General features: G+C 34.1%; 1 protein-coding gene across 1 annotated transcript; it reads right to left on the reverse strand.

Moving 5' to 3' along the window:
- Positions 1 to 1302: 1302 nt before the first annotated feature.
- LOC128165926 (uncharacterized protein F54H12.2-like) lies at positions 1303 to 2325 on the reverse strand. The gene has a single exon (XM_052830863.1). It carries the CDS (start codon positions 2323 to 2325, stop codon positions 1303 to 1305), a length of 1023 nt encoding a protein of 340 aa, XP_052686823.1.
- Positions 2326 to 18934: the final 16609 nt, after the last annotated feature.

Below are 18934 nucleotides of genomic sequence, written 5' to 3' on the forward strand. Positions count from 1 at the left end.
GAAAGGACAGATGCGTTTTAACTGTTCGGTTCATAAAAATAAAATAGTGAAAAATAAGAAAGAAAAGGATTTTATTTGGGTAGATAGACAATGGTATCTTCGTTAGGTAAGATGCGCGTGCGCAATCTATAACTGTCGTCAGTACTGGGACTCATGTCCACAACTAGATATCCAAACGGTCTGGATGTGGCCTTGTCGTAAGCCTCCTTGAAATATTTTAACTTTAAAGGAAATACTTGAGATCCAAAAGTAAGCACCTGTCTAGAATCGCGTACATTACGAAAAAGAATGACATAATGACAATTTAAAGATATAGTTCTGGCAAACTTTCCGGGCATGTATAGATTCTGGGCCAACATGAACACACTGATTCGACGATGGTGTGCCGTCACGCAAAATAAATTGAGAGATTCCTCGCTCTTGGCAACTTGCATCATCATATCGTCTAGCACCAAAACAATGTGTTGTACACCCTCGCTCCAATCTTCGATCTGTTCCTTAGAAGGTAGCCCTTGATGTAAAACCAATCTATCGATGTTTTTCTCCATTTCTTCGAACAAAGGTTGATATTCGGTATATGCAATTACTATTCGCTCGGGTGGCATTTGAAACATACCATCGGCATGTTTTAATATTTCGTAAATAAGAGAAGTTTTACCACTCATAGTGGGTCCCACGATCATAGCTGTGGCGGGTGAATGAAAGGGTAAAAGTGATCTCTCTTTCCACCAAGCTTCCATGTTCATTAATTCCTCAGTTAAGACTGATTTTATTGTTATAGAATAAAAAAAAATTACATCAATTTTTATTCACAAAGCGTATTCATATATATGGTAAGTACAAAGGTTAGATGCAGTCCATTTGTTGAGATATAGTTCGATACACAAAAACATCAGGATTATCCTGCATTTTAAGAATATGTACAATGTCATTCATTGTATAATTTTGACATTTCATCAGTAAATAAAATAGTACATGATAACCACATGTCAAGGCATTTTTTTCTGAATTGGAATTTCATTACAAATCATTTTTTCCGAATTATGATTTAAAATTTTTTTGATTCGTACATCGTAATGGTCAGGTAGTCGACCAAAACTGTCAAAAATTCCGCTTTTCGAAAGCCATCTATCCAGATAACAATCCAGTGGGTCCCCGGGAGATGTGAAGGATCCGTATTACAAACGTAGGCCGAAGGGTAAACGTGGACTCTTTGTGGTAAGGTATCTGGTGAAAATACGCCTCTGACAAAGTTCCTAAGCAGTTTATGTCCCTTAACAATGCATAGGATGTCGGATGAATTCATACTTTAGTGTATTTGATGTCCCGTGATTGGTCCACTTCCAAGAGGGCCGGAAATTCTGCGTAGGCCAGACAGTTCAAGGTTTCCGTTGTATTGGCAGCAAATTTGACTTCGAGTCGAATGTTTCCTTGTCTCACCAGGTTTATATACTCTTCACCTAGGTCACCAGGGGCCAGGCTAAAAGTGTATATGGTATATCCTTTGCCAAACTGACTTCTTGTTATTTCCAATCCTGCATCTTTGTTCCATTTTTCTGCCGCTTCAAATAAATTGACAAAGAGTGTGACGTTATTTTGATTAGTTCCTACGTCGATTTTCATGGGGCGGGTAGGCATGCTTTCCCCGTTCACGTAAAGTGCAATCTCTTCCACAAGGTTCTGGAAGTTGAATGGGTTCTTCTCGTAATGACCATTGACAGCTTTTTGAGATATGAAACAGAATGCGGCTTTGGTCGGTAAGGTGTTAGACCAAACGTTCTGCCAGATAAACGATCCAGAACCTTGAGTACAGGTGCTTATTTTTACTTCGGTTCTAGTCAGGGGGTATTTAGCCGTCTTGTCTTTCAAGATTTCAGCATGGTTGATCAAAATTCCACTGTCCACCTTAATCATGCATGCTTTAAAGGACACGTCTAGCAACTGCAACTTGTAGCTAGGGGAGACTTCTTTGCTTATCAAGACAAATGCAGCGGGGTTCCTAAACAGTTTCAAGTGTAAATCCACCCCATTGACTAAGTATTTATCAATTCTAAATATATCTTCGTACAATGGACCATCTAAATCGAATATTTGGCTGTTTTGAGTAAATGCATAGCGGTTGTTAAGGCCCCCATTGGTGCCTCCGTATGCGTCCGGATTGTCCATGTCGTCGTCGTCTGGATAGTAAAGCTGAGACTGTAACTGGGATTGAGAGACATCACTACCGCTCGAAAGGAGAAGTTTTAGGTAGGCTTCCCAAGCATAGTAGCTAGTATTGAGGGACACAAGTTTTCCGTTCATATAAGTGTCTATCTGAGACCACATAGTTTGCAGTGGCAGATTAATGATCCCCGTTTTTTCCTGTGATGCCAAGGCTGTACCGTCGGTTTTAACAATCTTTTTTTTTTTTTTTTTTTTTTTTTTTTTTCAAATTCTTTTATTGATTTTATATAAAACAATTTACAAGATTGTGGTCAAAGATAGCTTATACATATATATGAATTTCAATTGAAATCATTATTCATTATTATGCACACAGTGATAAATATAATAAAACATACATACTAACATACAATGTATCGTCCGAAAACATAATCATACATGTATATATTGAAATGTTACATTCATTGGTATACGTAGTAAAAATAAGTTGAACCCCTGGCTTACCCGGTGGACATAACACATACATATGCATACAGTCCATCACTACGTCCCCGGGTAAAGCGCTAATACACATAGACAGTCCCTATGTGTATCGGGTATATTATTGTTTTGAAAAGAATAACAAATATCAAAGTTTAGATATCAACAGTTGAAAAAGCTCATTTTCTTTTGTATTTTTTAGCATTTTCAGAACTGCACAGTGTGTCGTAATATACTCTTTGAATGAGTTTTTTATCAATAAAATTGATTCGGGTAAATTTTCAAGTCTACAATACATTTTACATTTGTATATTCTATATGCAATAAATGACAAAAAATAATTATATAATTTGGTGACTTGTGTTTCTTCCAGGTAGAACCCCAAAACAATATGCTTCCAATTAATATCAAAATTTAAGCACTCGCTGGCCACTTTCCAAATTTTTACTACATTAACACAATCAAAAATAAGATGTTTTGAATTTTCAATTTCGTTACATTGTTTGCATTTAGCAGTGATATTTTTATTCCATTTGCTCACTAAAAGATTGTTACATAACAGATTGTTCAGTAGTTTGTAATTAAACTCAGCTAAGGCTTTGTCTTTGGTATTTTTAATTTTCTGTGTATATATTGATTTCCATACATTTTTGTTTTCCAACTTAAATTCTTTTTCTAATTTAGATTGTGTACAAGGTGCTTGAAATTTACGTTTTATTAATCTTGAATAAAAAGTTTTGGTGTTGTGTTGATCGGATATTATTTGTATTTGTTTTGTTTGTAAGTATGGAATTTTTGAAAAATCGTATTTGAGTTCAAATTTGGTAATTTGTTTTATTATTTTGTATTCACATAACCAGTTTGTTCTTTTGCGTAATGTATTGGTGTTTTGGTGTTGTGTTGATCGGATATTATTTGTATTTGTTTTGTTTGTAAGTATGGAATTTTTGAAAAATCGTATTTGAGTTCAAATTTGGTAATTTGTTTTATTATTTTGTATTCACATAACCAGTTTGTTCTTTTGCGTAATGTATCGAATATATCCGACGAACTTTTTAAAGTTCCATTCTCTTCAAAAATATCTTTTACATATAGAATTCCGCTTTTAATCCAATTTTCAAAGCAGATTGTCTTACCTTTAAAATTGAATATTTTATTTGACCAAATAGGTTGTAATAAAAAAGCTTCGGTAGAAAAGGCAGGTATTTTGGTTTGGGTATCATCTTTACATAAATTATAGCATACAAAAGCTTGCTTGTAGAACTCTGGGAAGTTGTTTATTATACCATAGTCTTTGGCAACCGTCTCATTTGTTTTCATCAGATATTCAATATCAATTTTTGTATCCTTACAGAAACTCTTAAAAAATATTTAATATTGTGTTCTGTACTAAGTAAACGTGGAATCCACATAGCTTTTAGGGCCGTAAATTTAGATTCTATATCAACAAGACCTATTCCTCCCTCATATACTTCACCTATGATGGTATTTCTTTTGATCCTATCAGTTTTATTCCACATGAAATTAAATATAAGCCTTTTAACATTTTTTATGAAATCATTGTCGGGTATTTCCAAAATGCTAGCTACATATATAAGTTTAGAGATTGCTAATGTGTTTATTATTGTGCATTTTCCAAATATTGTTAGTTTTCTTTTTTTCCAAGATTCAAATAACGTTTCCATTTCATGATATATTTTCATCCAGTTTTTATTGTAACACTCAATCTTATCATGACCAATGTGTATACCTAAGCATTTCACTGATTGGTTCGTTACATGTATTCCTTCAACATTGTTATATTGGTTTTTAAGAGTGCCAAGAAGGATGCATTCTGTTTTAGATAAATTTATTTTTGATCCCGCGAGTTTGCAAAAGATGTCAATGGTTTTAATGGCTTGTTTGAGAGAATCCATATTCTTCAGTGATAATGTCATATCATCTGCATGTTGGATGTTTTTAATTTCTTTTTCTGAGTTTTTAACTGTAAATCCGTTTATTAACCCATTATTTTTTATTTTATCGGATAAGATTTCAGCGACGAAAAGATATAATAATGCTGAAATAGGACAGCCTTGTCGAATTCCTCTATGCATTTGACATGTTCTTGAAATCCATCCATTATTTTTTAATCGAAATATTGGGTTTTTATATAAAATTTTAATCCAGTGAATAAAATTAGTTCCGAAATTAAAAGTCTCTAACGTTTTGAATAAAAAATTCCATTCAACAGAATAGAAAGCCTTTTCAAAATCTAAAAAGAGGAGTAGCCCTTCTTGATTATTGTTTTCGCAATATTCAAAAATGTCTAGAATTAGTCTAGCATTTGTACCTATAAATCTTCCCTTTTATACGCTGTTTGCTCATTACTTATATATTCATCTATCACTTTTTGCAATCTGCGTGCAAATATAAACGCAATGATTTTATAATCCGTGTTAGTCAAGCTGATAGGTCTGTAATTTTTCAATAGATATTTTTCACCTTTTTTGTGGATAAGAGAGATTACTGCTAGGCGTTGAGAGAAAGACATTTCATTTAACTGGAAAATTTCTTTCAACATATTAAAAAAAAGTGAAGATAGTTGATCCCAAAAACATTGATAGAATTCTGCTGGCAATCCATCAAGCCCGGGAGCTTTATTACTTTTCATACTCATTACTGTATCTTCACATTCATCTAAGGTTGGAAATTTATCACAATTGTCTTTAGCTGTAGTAGAAAGCGTTTTAATATTACTAGTTTATAAATAATTTTCAATGTCTACGTCGTTTACATTTTTTGTATCGTATAAATTCTCATAGAAATGACACATTTCACCTAAAATTTCGTCATCTGTTGTTAAGTTTTCCTGTTTTTCATTCTGTAGTTCATAAATTACGTTTTGTGTTTGATGTTTGTTTTCTAGACATAAAAAATATTTCGTGTTCTTTTCACCTTCATTAATCCATTTTGCACGTGATCTTATCTGAGCACCTTTAGACTTTTTATCATAAAATTCGTTTAACTGAGTCTCTAAGTTTCTTTTCCTAATCATATCAATTTCATTGTAAGGCAAAGATTCTATATATTCAATTTCTTTTTCTATATTAAATATTTTCTTTTTAAATCTGTTTGATTGTTTAACGGAGAAAATTATAGAGAATTTTTTAACCTCCTCCTTCAAAATTTCCCATTTTTGTATAAATGTTTCATGGGTGTTGGAAATATATTTTATGATTTCAGAAATTTGCTCTTTGTATTCTTTATTTTCTAAAAGAGACGTGTTAAGCTTCCAATAACCACCCCCCTTTTTGTTATCAAAAATATTTAGATCAAATTGTATCGATTTATGATCGGACATTCTATTGCCGTTAGAATGGGTGCCGGGAATTTTTTGTAATGCTAAATTATTAGTTTTTAAAGATAAGTTTTCACTCATAAATACAAAATCAATCCTACTTCTTGGTGTGTTATTTGCATCGCACCAAGTAAATCCATCGGAGTGTTTACTTTTTTCTTCCCATAGATCTAAACATTTCATTTGCTTAATAATTTCTTTCAAAAGTCTTGAACTCTTATCAGTAGTACTATTCAGCTTACAGTTGAAGTCACCACACAAGATAGTATTTGATATATTATTCGAGTTATTATTAATAAATGTTTTCATTCTTTTAAAAAATTGAATACGGTGTGATTCATTATTAGGGGCATAAATATTTACCAAAGTTAAATCAGTTTCGCCTATTTTTACATTAATCAAGATTTTACGTCCATCATTAGAACTGTGCCTATTAATAATATCTATATCTAAATCTTTCTTAAATAGAACTGATACACCTTTACTATAAGTAGAGTCTGAAAAACAAGGTTTTAACAATCTTACATTTTACGTACAGGCGGCTTCTTCTTAAGTCTATGTACTCGTTACCCTGCCCAGGCACCGATATCTCGATCGGAGCGTCCTCCGTATCGAAGGAACTTACAGGTCTGCATTCACTAAAATAAATTTTATCCACAGCTACTTGATTGGGTGGAACGGTAAATAGAGCCAATTTTGCTGGAAGTCCAATGGCTGTAATTTTATCGCTTAAAAAAGCCATTCTTATTGATTGTCACAATTTACGTCCCTAATTACTTTCCATACATTTTGTGCTACGTTTATAATGTTACTTATTTATTGTTAGAGTTGCTTTCCATAGTTTAAAGTTCACTCAGACGGTTTTACTAGGCGGGTTCTAATCCCGTGCATTTAAGAATTCAGTCTGGGCGTAGCAATTGGAGAGAGCGGACGTTTTCTACCAGCTCCCTCATTTCATCCTACATGTAACGTTTAAGTATTTCTGACCAGAGTCCAACTATTTTGGGTAAGTTTGTTTTTATTTTAATGAAACGGATTTAATGCCGTATTTATTCCTAAAATGGCCAGATAATCTTGTTTTATATTTTCCGTGAGTAATTTAGAAGTATTTTGAAGTAATGTGTGATAATGAGTATTTGCTCATACGGAAACTATTAAGTAAAAGTATGTGTATTGTTGTGATGTAAACATATGTTGTATGTATTTCAGAGTAAGGCGCGTAGTAGTTGCCGTAAAATAAATGTATTAATGTAGTACACAAGTATATGAAAGTGAAGTACGTGTACGAGTCTAGTGATTGTGTAAAGTAAAGTATATGTAGTAAAGAAGTAAAGTTCTGTACAGCAAAATGTGCAAATATAAGTGTAAATACAGGAAAATGTATTGAGTAAAGTAATGTGCAGTAAAATGCAAGTATGAGTAAAATAATGTTATCTGTGTATTTATCATTTAATTTATATTTCAGATCCCTTTTTGTACCATAGTCTCAAGTCTGTTGAAGAATTGGAAATTTATCTGTAAATTATCACCTGAATAAAAGCTACGTAAACCTATTGAACGTTATTATTTTGGAGCCGAAACGCCACCCGGCGACAAATGGTGTCAGAAGTGGGATGCTGCAGTGCCTATTCAGAAATACTTCTTCAAGGATCCAGCAATATCTATACAAAGATACCTATCCAGTGATCTTACATCATGTTGTATAAGATACCTACACCAGAGAGATACCTATCCAGGGATACGTCTCCAAGGATACCAAATCAAAAATTTCAAGACCTACATCAGATCTCTATTCAACTGACTCAGGAGCCTACGGGAACAACTACTCATATCAACTATCTTTGAAGTTATCCTCCAAGAGAAAATTTCTCCGCAGACCAAATACCCACAGAATTACTACACTCCTCAAAGATGTCCTGATTAAAACCCAGGAACGTGATACAATTCCTCAAACAAGTTTTACTGTTTCTGAAAACAAAACTTTATGTGAATTGAAAAAAAAATGATTGTGTCTTGAAAACTAATCTGAAACAGAACTTTGACTTAAAAAGTTTTCATTTGAAACAAAGCAGATGAATTAGTTTGTACAATATTTATCTAAATTTGCTGTGTATTCTGTCATTGTATATGAATGTATGCACATTTGTTAATCTATTTGGCTGTCTTGTATGTCTTTGTAGGAGACACGGTCATTTGGTCATTTGGGATCCAGATCTCTAGAAAGGGTGTTGGTTGGACTTCCTCAGAGTGTGTGGAAACTGGTCAGGGTAATTGTATTAAAGTAAATAAAACAAAGTACAATTGTGTCGCCCATTCTGAAAAGTCAATTGCTAAAAAAAGTGGTAAAAATAAAAAGTTAGTAGATTACAAGAAGTACTGGAGTATTTGTGTCCAAACCAATGTGTTAGTAAAGTATTTGTGTCTTACAAAATGTCTAATATGGATTCAGTACAAGAGTTAATAGCTGCAGGTGAAAGGTTAGGTTACAAAGATGATGAGTTGAAAAAATATGTTAGTGATCAACAGAAATTTCAGAGAGAAGAGAGAGCAGAAATTCGTCAGAAAGAAAAAGATGAAAGAGAACATCAACTTATGATGGAACGTTTGTACTACGAAATGAAAATGAAGGAGTTAGAAGAGGAACACGAGTTAGAAATGACAGAGAGAACTGCTAGAGGTAAGGCTGTTGACGCAATGGTTAAGCCCAAAATTCCCAAAATTCCTCCATTCGAAGAGAATAAAGATGAGATCGATAGCTATTTGAGAAGGTTTGAGAGATATGCGACCGCTATGGGTTGGGACAAATCGTTGTGGTCTACACATTTAAGTGCTCTGTTAAAAGGACGAGCTTTGGATGTCTATGCTCTCATGTCTACAGCAAAAGTCAGTGATTACGATGAGCTCAAAGCAACTTTACTTCGTAGGTACGATATGACTGAAGATGGTTTCAAGCGGAAATTTCATTCATGCAGACCTGAAGTTGGAGAAACATTTTCTCAGTTCACAGTTAGACTGTCTTCGTATTTAACTCGTTGGATCGAAATGTCGAAAATCGATTGTACTTTTGAATCTCTAGTTGATCTTATGCTTCGTGATCAAATTTTACATGTATGTAATTTTGAATTTTCAGTCTTTCTTAAGCAAAACGTTCCAAAGACAGCTGATGAGATGTGTACACTGGCCGATCAGTTCAGGGAAGCAAGGAATACAAGTGCTATAAACTTATGTTCAAAAGTCATGAGGAAACCAGTTGAAGTAAACAAAATACCAGAGAAACCAAAAGAAGGACACCTTCAACAACCACAGAAGTCAAGGTTTGTTCCAATAAATGAGAGAAAGTGTTATATTTGTAATAAACACGGTCATATAGCACCACAATGCAAATTCAGAAACAGAAATTCGAGTGCATTAGTATATGCGCAGGACGACCAAGACAAACAAGCCACTTGTCAAGCTACTGCAAAGAATTGCGCTGCTCTTATCTACACCCAAAGTCCATCAATTTATACTCAAGTAAGTGACCATACACCTGTCTTAACATCTGCTTGTCACTCTGTGCAAAAACCAATGCCACTCTCAGCGGGTTACGTTGATGGTCAACCAGTAACGCTACTTAGAGATTCTGGTTGTCGGAACATTGTAGTTCGGAAAAGTCTTGTAAGAGATGACCACTTTACAGGTAAACAGGAAACTTGTATTCTAGCAGATAGTACAAGGATAGTGGTCCCAGTGGCAAAAGTTATTATTGATTCTCCTTATGCATCTGGTGAATATGAAGTTTGGTGTATGGATAACCCTGTATTTGATTTGATCATAGGTGAAGTAGATAATGCAAGAACACCACATGATCCAGATCTAGAATGGAAACCAAACACTGTGTCTACTGTGGAGACGCGAAAGCAGGTAAAAGACAAACAGAAAGCCTACCCACCACTCAAGGTTCCTGAAATCGTCAAAGAGGAAATCAGTCCTGAGGACATACTGCGAGAACAACAAGCAGATCCTTCGCTAGAAACAGCACGTCAGTATGCAAGAGAAGGTCGAACATCACGTGATGGTAAAGTAAAATGGATTGAAAGGAAAGGTTTACTTTACCGTGAATATGAAGGATTAGAAAAAGATAGAGGTAAAACCTATTGTCAGCTCATTGTTCCTGCAAAGTTTCGCCATATTGTAATGAAGTTGGCTCATGAATCAATTATGTCAGGGCACTTAGCAATACAGAGAACGATTTCTAGAATTTTGTCAGAATTCTTTTGGCCAGGTATGCAGTCCGAGATCAAACGGTTCTGTCAATCTTGTGATACCTGTCAAAGGACAGTGTCAAAAGGAAAGGTGAGTAAAGTTCCGTTAGATAGCATGCCTTTGATAGATGTACCTTTCAAAAGAGTTGCAGTCGACATTGTGGGTCCATTACATCCTCCTACTGATAAAGGTAATCGCTTTATTTTAACGTTAGTAGATTACGCTACAAGGTTTCCACAAGCCAAGGCTCTTCCTGGAATAGATACCGAGCGGGTAGCTGAAGCTCTTCTCGAAATGTTTTCTTATACAGGCATACCAGAGGAAATCTTGACAGACATGGGAAGTCAGTTTACTTCAGGGCTTATGAAGGAGGTAAGTAGGCTCATTTCATTGAAACAGCTGACCACTACGCCATATCACCCTATGTGTAACGGGCTAGTGGAACGTTTCAACGGTACACTCAAACAAATGCTGAAGCGTATGTGTATAGATAGACCTAAAGATTGGGATAAATATTTACCCACTGTGCTTTTTGCATATCGTGAGGTTCCCCAAGAAAGCCTCGGGTTTGCTCCCTTTGAGTTATTGTATGGCCGTACTGTTCGGGGACCAATGACAATTCTGAAAGAATTGTGGACAAAGGAAATCCAAGATCAGCAGGTAAAGTCTACATACCAATACGTTTTAGATCTCCGAGAGCGGTTAGAATCAACATGGGAGTTAGCGCAGGAGAATCTGAAGAAAGCAACACATAGACATAAAGTGTACTTTGACAAGAAGGCTAGAGTGCGGAATATGAAACCAGGTGAGAAAGTTTTGATTCTTTTGCCATCTGATAGTAACAAGCTCCTGATGCAATGGCAAGGTCCATACCAAATAGTTAAAAGATTAGGTAAAGTAGACTATCAGTTAGAAGTAAAGGGCAAAATAAAGACCTATCATGCAAACATGTTGAAGAAATATGTAGAAAGATGTGAACCAGTTGTGAATTGTGTTATGTCAGTTGTAGATTCAGAACAGATTGATGACTCAGATGTTGAGTGTAGTCAAGAAACAGATTTCTTGGAAGTTCAGTCTCAAGAAACACACGTTGATGTAGATGTAAATCCACAGCTTAGTAGAGAGGAAAAGCAGAAAATGAAAGAACTTCTGTACAGGTATAGTGATGTTTTGTCAGACGTACCAGGGCATACGCATGTACTCGAACATGAGATACGGACGACAACAGATAGACCTGTAAGAGTAAGTCCAAGACAAATCCCGTTTGCTATGATGGACACAGTCAAAGATGAGGTGAGCAAGATGCTAGAATTTGGGGTCATAGAACCGTCAGATAGTCCCTATTCATCCCCAATAGTCCTTGTAGCCAAGAAAGACAACACATACCGCTTTTGTGTTGATTTTAGGGCTCTTAATCGTATCACTGTGTTTGACGCTGAACCAATGCCAGATGTCGATGCAATGTTTGCTAAACTATCAGGTCATAAGTATTTTTCTCGGTTAGATTTGTCTATGGGGTATTGACAGGTTCCATTGACTCATTTTGCCCGTCCTTTGACAGCTTTTCAGACTCCTTTAGGTCTTTTCCAGTTCACTAAAATGCCTTTTGGGTTGGTCACAGCACCAGCAACTTTTTGTCGTCTCATGCGTGATGTGTTGCAAAATGTATCAAATGTGGACAATTTCATCGATGATATTTTGATCTTTACTGATACTTTTGATCATCATATGTCTGTGCTTTCTAAGGTGTTACAGCGTCTACGTTCAGCAAATCTCACAGCAAGGCCAACGAAGTGTTCATTGGCGTACCAAAAGCTGGAATGTCTAGGACATATAGTGGGAGACAATAAACTGCACCCTCATCCCGACAAAGTCAAAGCTATTCGAGAGGCAAATCATCCTGCAACGAAGAAACAGTTACGGTCTTTTCTAGGATTGGTAAATTTCTATAGAAAATTTATTCCGAATTTTGCTCAAATTGCACTTCCTTTAACAGATCTCACCCGGAAGTTCTCACCAAGCAAACTTCAGTGGACGGAAGCTCAAGAACTAGCTTTTCAAACTTTAAAATCCTCAATTACCACATCTCCGATTTTGAAATTGCCAGATCTTTCTAAGGTTTTTATAGTGCAGACAGACGCATCGGATAGAGGACTCGGAGCAGTGCTTCTACAGGAAGAAGGTGATCTCAAACTCCCAGTGGCTTACGCTAGTCGCAAACTCAAGACAAGTGAGGAACATTACTCAACCATCGAGAAGGAATGTCTGGGCATCATATGGTCAGTGCAAAAGTTTCATAGATATCTTTATGGAAAAGAGTTCATCTTAGAGACTGATCATTACCCTCTCATGTATCTGAACAAAACAAAGTTAGTGAATTCTAGATTGATGCGCTGGGCATTGAAGTTACAGCCATATCGATTCTGCATTATTGCAATTAGAGGAAAAGACAATGTTGGAGCGGACTATTTAAGTCGTCAGACGTGAGTAAGAGTAGAAGTGAGTGTTTCAGTGTAAATAAAATGAGGAAATGAACAGTTTTATCTTGTTTTTATCTTAAAAAAAAAACAAAAAAAAAAACGTAAAAACATAGTTCATGTACATAAATTGTTGTGTATAAAAAAAAATACATTTTTTTTTTATTAAATGGGGGAGGTATGTCACAATTTACGTCCCTAATTACTTTCCATACATTTTGTGCTACGTTTATAATGTTACTTATTTATTGTTAGAGTTGCTTTCCATAGTTTAAAGTTCACTCAGACGGTTTTACTAGGCGGGTTCTAATCCCGTGCATTTAAGAATTCAGTCTGGGCGTAGCAATTGGAGAGAGCGGACGTTTTCTACCAGCTCCCTCATTTCATCCTACATGTAACGTTTAAGTATTTCTGGCCAGAGTCCAACTATTTTGGGTAAGTTTGTTTTTATTTTAATGAAACGGATTTAATGCCGTATTTATTCCTAAAATGGCCAGATAATCTTGTTTTATATTTTCCGTGAGTAATTTAGAAGTATTTTGAAGTAATGTGTGATAATGAGTATTTGCTCATACGGAAACTATTAAGTAAAAGTATGTGTATTGTTGTGATGTAAACATATGTTGTATGTATTTCAGAGTAAGGCGCGTAGTAGTTGCCGTAAAATAAATGTATTAATGTAGTACACAAGTATATGAAAGTGAAGTACGTGTACGAGTCTAGTGATTGTGTAAAGTAAAGTATATGTAGTAAAGAAGTAAAGTTCTGTACAGCAAAATGTGCAAATATAAGTGTAAATACAGGAAAATGTATTGAGTAAAGTAATGTGCAGTAAAATGCAAGTATGAGTAAAATAATGTTATCTGTGTATTTATCATTTAATTTATATTTCAGATCCCTTTTTGTACCATAGTCTCAAGTCTGTTGAAGAATTGGAAATTTATCTGTAAATTATCACCTGCATAAAAGCTACGTAAACCTATTGAACGTTATTATTTTGGAGCCGCAACGCCACCCGGCGACATTGATGTTTGACTTTTTTCTCGTCTCGGTTAAAATTACTGTCTCCTGTGTCTCGTTTTCTCTTCAGTCCTTTTTGTGTTGTTTTCTTTTTGAGTGTTGGTTTGGATTTGACGGTACGTTGTCTTATCTGTGTTTTTATAGTCTTCTCTGGTACGTGAGGAATATTTTCTTTGATGGCTTCTTTTATTTCCGCTTTGGCTCTCTCTTCTACGGCCGCCATAGGTGTCACTTGTTTCCCCACTACTTGATCTGTACTCTCCTTAGAGAACATGTGTGGGTTGACCGATATCATGTAAGGTTTTTTGGAAAACATACCTCCTAATCCACCTCCGGTCTGTTTGCCTCTGTATTTACCAGGTCGAAAATGTCCATCAAGCATCCTTTGATAAAATGTTTTCCACACACGTGGGTCTGATACATAGGTTGAACCCATCATTGTATTTCAAACAAGCGATTTTACAAGAGTATGGTAACGGTAGTTATACCTTTCAAAAATGAAGCGGGTTGATTATTGACGTCTCTTATATACACTCTCACGTCTTGCAATTCATCCAATCGCAAAGGTACTTCGTATGGGTAATTATAAATGATGTTTCCCGATTTTTTAAAGTTCACTAATCTCAAGAGAGGTAGTTCTCTGTCCCCCACTATAGAATCCTGACATAAATTACTACAAACGTACAATTCTGGTTGAGTGGATGTTGTGGACAAATTGAATTCCAAAAGTGAAACTGCCCAGTGCCCCTGTAGGTACAGTGGTTTGGGTAAATGAACAAGAAAGTCGTAAGGAGTGTTACCGATATAAATCTGTTGACTATCAGTAGATCTTAAAACCAATCTGATGCTCATTTTTGGAGATAATGACGTACAAAAAAGCAGCCTTCCTATTTAAACATTTTGCATGTCAGATTTCTTTATCCAAGGGTTAAATTTAGCAGGCCATTGATGCCAAGACACCAGGATCTCTACCGTTCCTTTTCTTTTTCTTTCTTTTAAAATCTTATCGATTTTCCAGATAGAATTGTCACTTGTGTGTACTTTCTGAAGTTCATGTGAATAAAAAGTACCAGTTATAGGTTCCTCAGCAAAGTCTTTTAATTTGTAGACAGGCAAACCCTGACTACGGTATCTCTGACTAACCTTAAAAATTTCCCCCGTCCATTTTTGGTCGTATTCTCTTTGAAATGTCCGTCGCAAATAAGATATTCTAACTTTATCACCGACTTTGAATTTATAAGGTTTCTTTTTTTCTGCTATTTTAGAGTTTTTAATTTTTTTTAACACAACACCTGGCCTTTTGTTCCTTTGTAAATAAGCTCTATAACGAACCTCCTCTTCATTCTCTTTAGTCACAGATGCAGGAGTAATTCCCCCTAAAGGACAGGAAGGAGTCTTATTGATGCTATCAGTAACTGCTTGTAGCTTACTCAAAAATTCGTAAGATTGATTATGAGTAAACATGCGCTGCAATCTGTTTTCCAAATTTTGAATGCTCCTTTCTGCAAAATTACTTTTTGTTTCATTTTCCGTAAAAATTTGGTGTACGCCTTCTTTTTTTAAAAATGAGGACACCCACCGATTTTTAAATTCACCTCCTTTATCGGTTCTAAACACTTTGGGTTTTCTTCCATTAGCAAAAATCCCTTTTAAAGCTTCTATTACATACGACGCCGTTTTTTGTTTCAAAGGAGCTGTAAATACATATCTTGAAAATATGTCTTGCAAAACCATAATATACTGTATGCCTTCATTTTCCTTGGATATGTTTCGCACGTCTTGTAAATCACCATCCCATATGGTGTCTATAGAATCGGTTAAAATGTGACGTCTGGGAAATTTTCTCTGAACTCTCTTTTGAAGTGAATACGGTTCTAAATCTGACAAAAAGTCTCTAATATCCTTTAAACCAATTTTTTGTTTCCCTTCTTTTTTCACAATTTGATACAATTTGTAAGGACCTGCAAAAGAGGCAGCATGTTTCACGTCAGTCCATATGTTTTCCAAGTACCGTCGTTGTTCCTCAGTCAACACCATTCTGATTAATGAACCAAACAAAATTTAACGTCTCTTTTTAAATTCACACAATATTTTTTAAAAATTATAAAAATAATCCATAGTAAAACATTTTTTATTATAGTACAACATGTATGATTAAGATAGCAATACCATCATAATGATACAAAAAAGAAGTTTTGTACATGATCTAATAGAATATTTCTTTCATTAACTTTACATGTATAAAAAAAACTTATAGCATATTACATACATAAGTAACAAATATAATTACATAAATCTATCACTGAACACGAACGGTACTTTGAACACAATGAAATGTTTTTTGTTTTCACAAACTAATAGTTAATAAAGTCATTTGGATTGCAACGTGGACATTGCAAAAAACCCATCTGATTCTGGTGACTTTTCATAACACAATGTAATATAACATTTTTTCCTTTGTTAAAAATTATATCATATACTTAATTTAGCCCCCTTACATACTGTTTTTCTGCAAAATCATTTTTTATATGCTTTCACCATCGTTGTGCAATATCTACTTTCACCATGTTAAACAATATTTTGTTTTCAACATGTTGTGCAATATCAGCACTTTAAAATAAAAAAAATCTCTACCTTTGCATTTTTTTTTCACCTGGGCTATGCTTGGTTACACTCCAATAACTTTATTTTCTCATCCATTCACCTTTCCTATCTTCGTATGGAACTAACAGAGTGTAAACGTTATCGCTAAACTGAACTTTTTTCATTGATAATTTTGTCTGTCTTGCATTCATCGTGTTTCATATCAGGCGCTCACTGGGGCATAACGTTTTAATAAAATATCTTTAGTTCTCCATCTGTCAGCAAAATCGTAGCCGTTTCGGGTCACTTCTCTAAAATCTTTAATACAAACTTTCTTATTGTCAAACCAACGGCTCTCATTCAATGTCCACGTTTTGGGATTTTTGTCATCTTTTTTCAATGCACTCCATGCTATAATTTTCCATTTGTACTGCACTCTTTGACAATCCATTATGAAATGATTGTTTTTACATAAATGAATAAAATAAAATTCTTCTTTTGCGCATGCTCATTATCTTGTATAGTCATCAACTCTATAATGAATATGCTTCTATGCTAAGAATGACAAATAAGCTCTGTACAGAACCTTTTCTATAAATAGCTATGTTACTGTTCTAAAAAGTACCCCTCTATATGGCCTCAATAGTAACTACGTCACCACCTCTATATTCAATCCTCCAATGAAAACACTCTATAAATTTACTGTTCTAAAAAGTACCCCTCTATATGGCCTCAATAGTAACTACGTCACCACCTCTATATTCAATCCTCAAATGAAAACACGACCTCTATATTGCTACCTTTTCTAAACATAGGTAATCATAAATTACTAAGCTCACCGAGACGGAGCATCACCCTTATGAGACATCACCTTCATAAGTCCACCTTTATCATTTTATATGAAAATCATACTTTATGATCTTGGATATTCATGGATTCTGTTTTGACAAAATATCGTATATCATCTGATAATTTTTTTTATGATAATCATATGTTCATATGTTAATCAATACAATGATATAAAATTAAATATTGCATCATGTCATATTTCTAATATAATATATATCATATAATAAATAAAATACCGTAATAAACAATAATGAGATTTGATATTGTAACGTATGATATGACATTGTATTGTGTTATACCATATTGTATTTGATCACATAATACAATATCATAAAATAAAATACAATATAGTATCATATTACAATATCATATTGCATAATACATCATAACACTGAAACATGATATTATATTGTATAATATAGAATGATATTGTATTGAATGACACTGAAACATATTTGATACATTATATGATATTATATCATATAATACAATATAATTTGATTCCAACATTGTATCTTATCAAATGATACAACATTATGTGATATGGTAAAATATTATAAAATACATTATTATATTATACATATTGCATCATATGACACAATAAAATATATTACAATATCATATAATACAATTTCATGTGATATGATAATATATCATAAAAACCAATATCATATCATACAATATCGTATGATACAATATTATATAATATTACAATATCATATAATACAATTTCATGTGATATAATTCTATATTACTGAAACCAATATCATATTATACAATATTGTATGATACAATATTATAGAATATACAATATTGTATCATAGGATACAATATAATATTTTGCAATATCTTATGTAATTGTATCATGTGATAAAATAATAAATTAAAAATACAATATAATATTATACAATATTGTATCATAATATACAATACTATACATAACAATATCATGATACATAATCATATCATAAAATATCAAAAAAATTGATACAATATCATATCGTATCGTATAACTTTTTATTATATAACATATGATATCATATTGTATCATATCAAACAATATTGTTTCATATCATACAATACTTTATCATAGGAATCATGTTATATCATTTATCAACAAACACATCTATCTATCGAGCTGGTTTGAGTGAGGTAGGAGATTTCTTTAGCATCCTTGATAATGGAGATCAGGCTCTGCTTCTGAAGCAACCTCTGCATTTAATTTATAATAAAGTTAAATCAACTATGCAAGCTATCATCTATAAAACATGTGACCTGTTCCTTAAAAGTAAACCTCATCCAGCATCCGAAACCTTTGGCTCAGATTCAGCATTCAAGCCCATCATGTGCATTTGTATCATAAGACACATCATCCATGCAATTTTGGTGAAGTTTGGACCAGTAATAACTAAGATATCATCATCAGAGGGCACTAGCAATTAAAACCTTAACTTCCTCCAGCATCCGCAACCTATGGCTCAGATTCAGCATCCATGCCTGTCAGGTGCATCTGTATCATAAGACACACCATCCATTCAAGTTTGGTGAAGTTAGGACCAGTAATAACTAAGATTTATTTTTTAGCATCCTTGATAATGGAGAACAAGCTCTGCATCTGAAGCTACCTCTGCGATTCATTCATATTACAGTTAAATCAACTATGCAAGTTTGAAATACTACTATCATCTATTAAACATGTGACCTGTTCCTAAAAACTTAACTTTATCCAGCATCCGAAACCAGACTATGCATTCAAGCCTGTCAGGTGCATCAGTAT

The sequence above is a fragment of the Crassostrea angulata genome, chromosome 10 (assembly GCF_025612915.1).
Source record: "Crassostrea angulata isolate pt1a10 chromosome 10, ASM2561291v2, whole genome shotgun sequence".
NCBI lineage: Eukaryota > Metazoa > Mollusca > Bivalvia > Ostreida > Ostreidae > Magallana > Magallana angulata.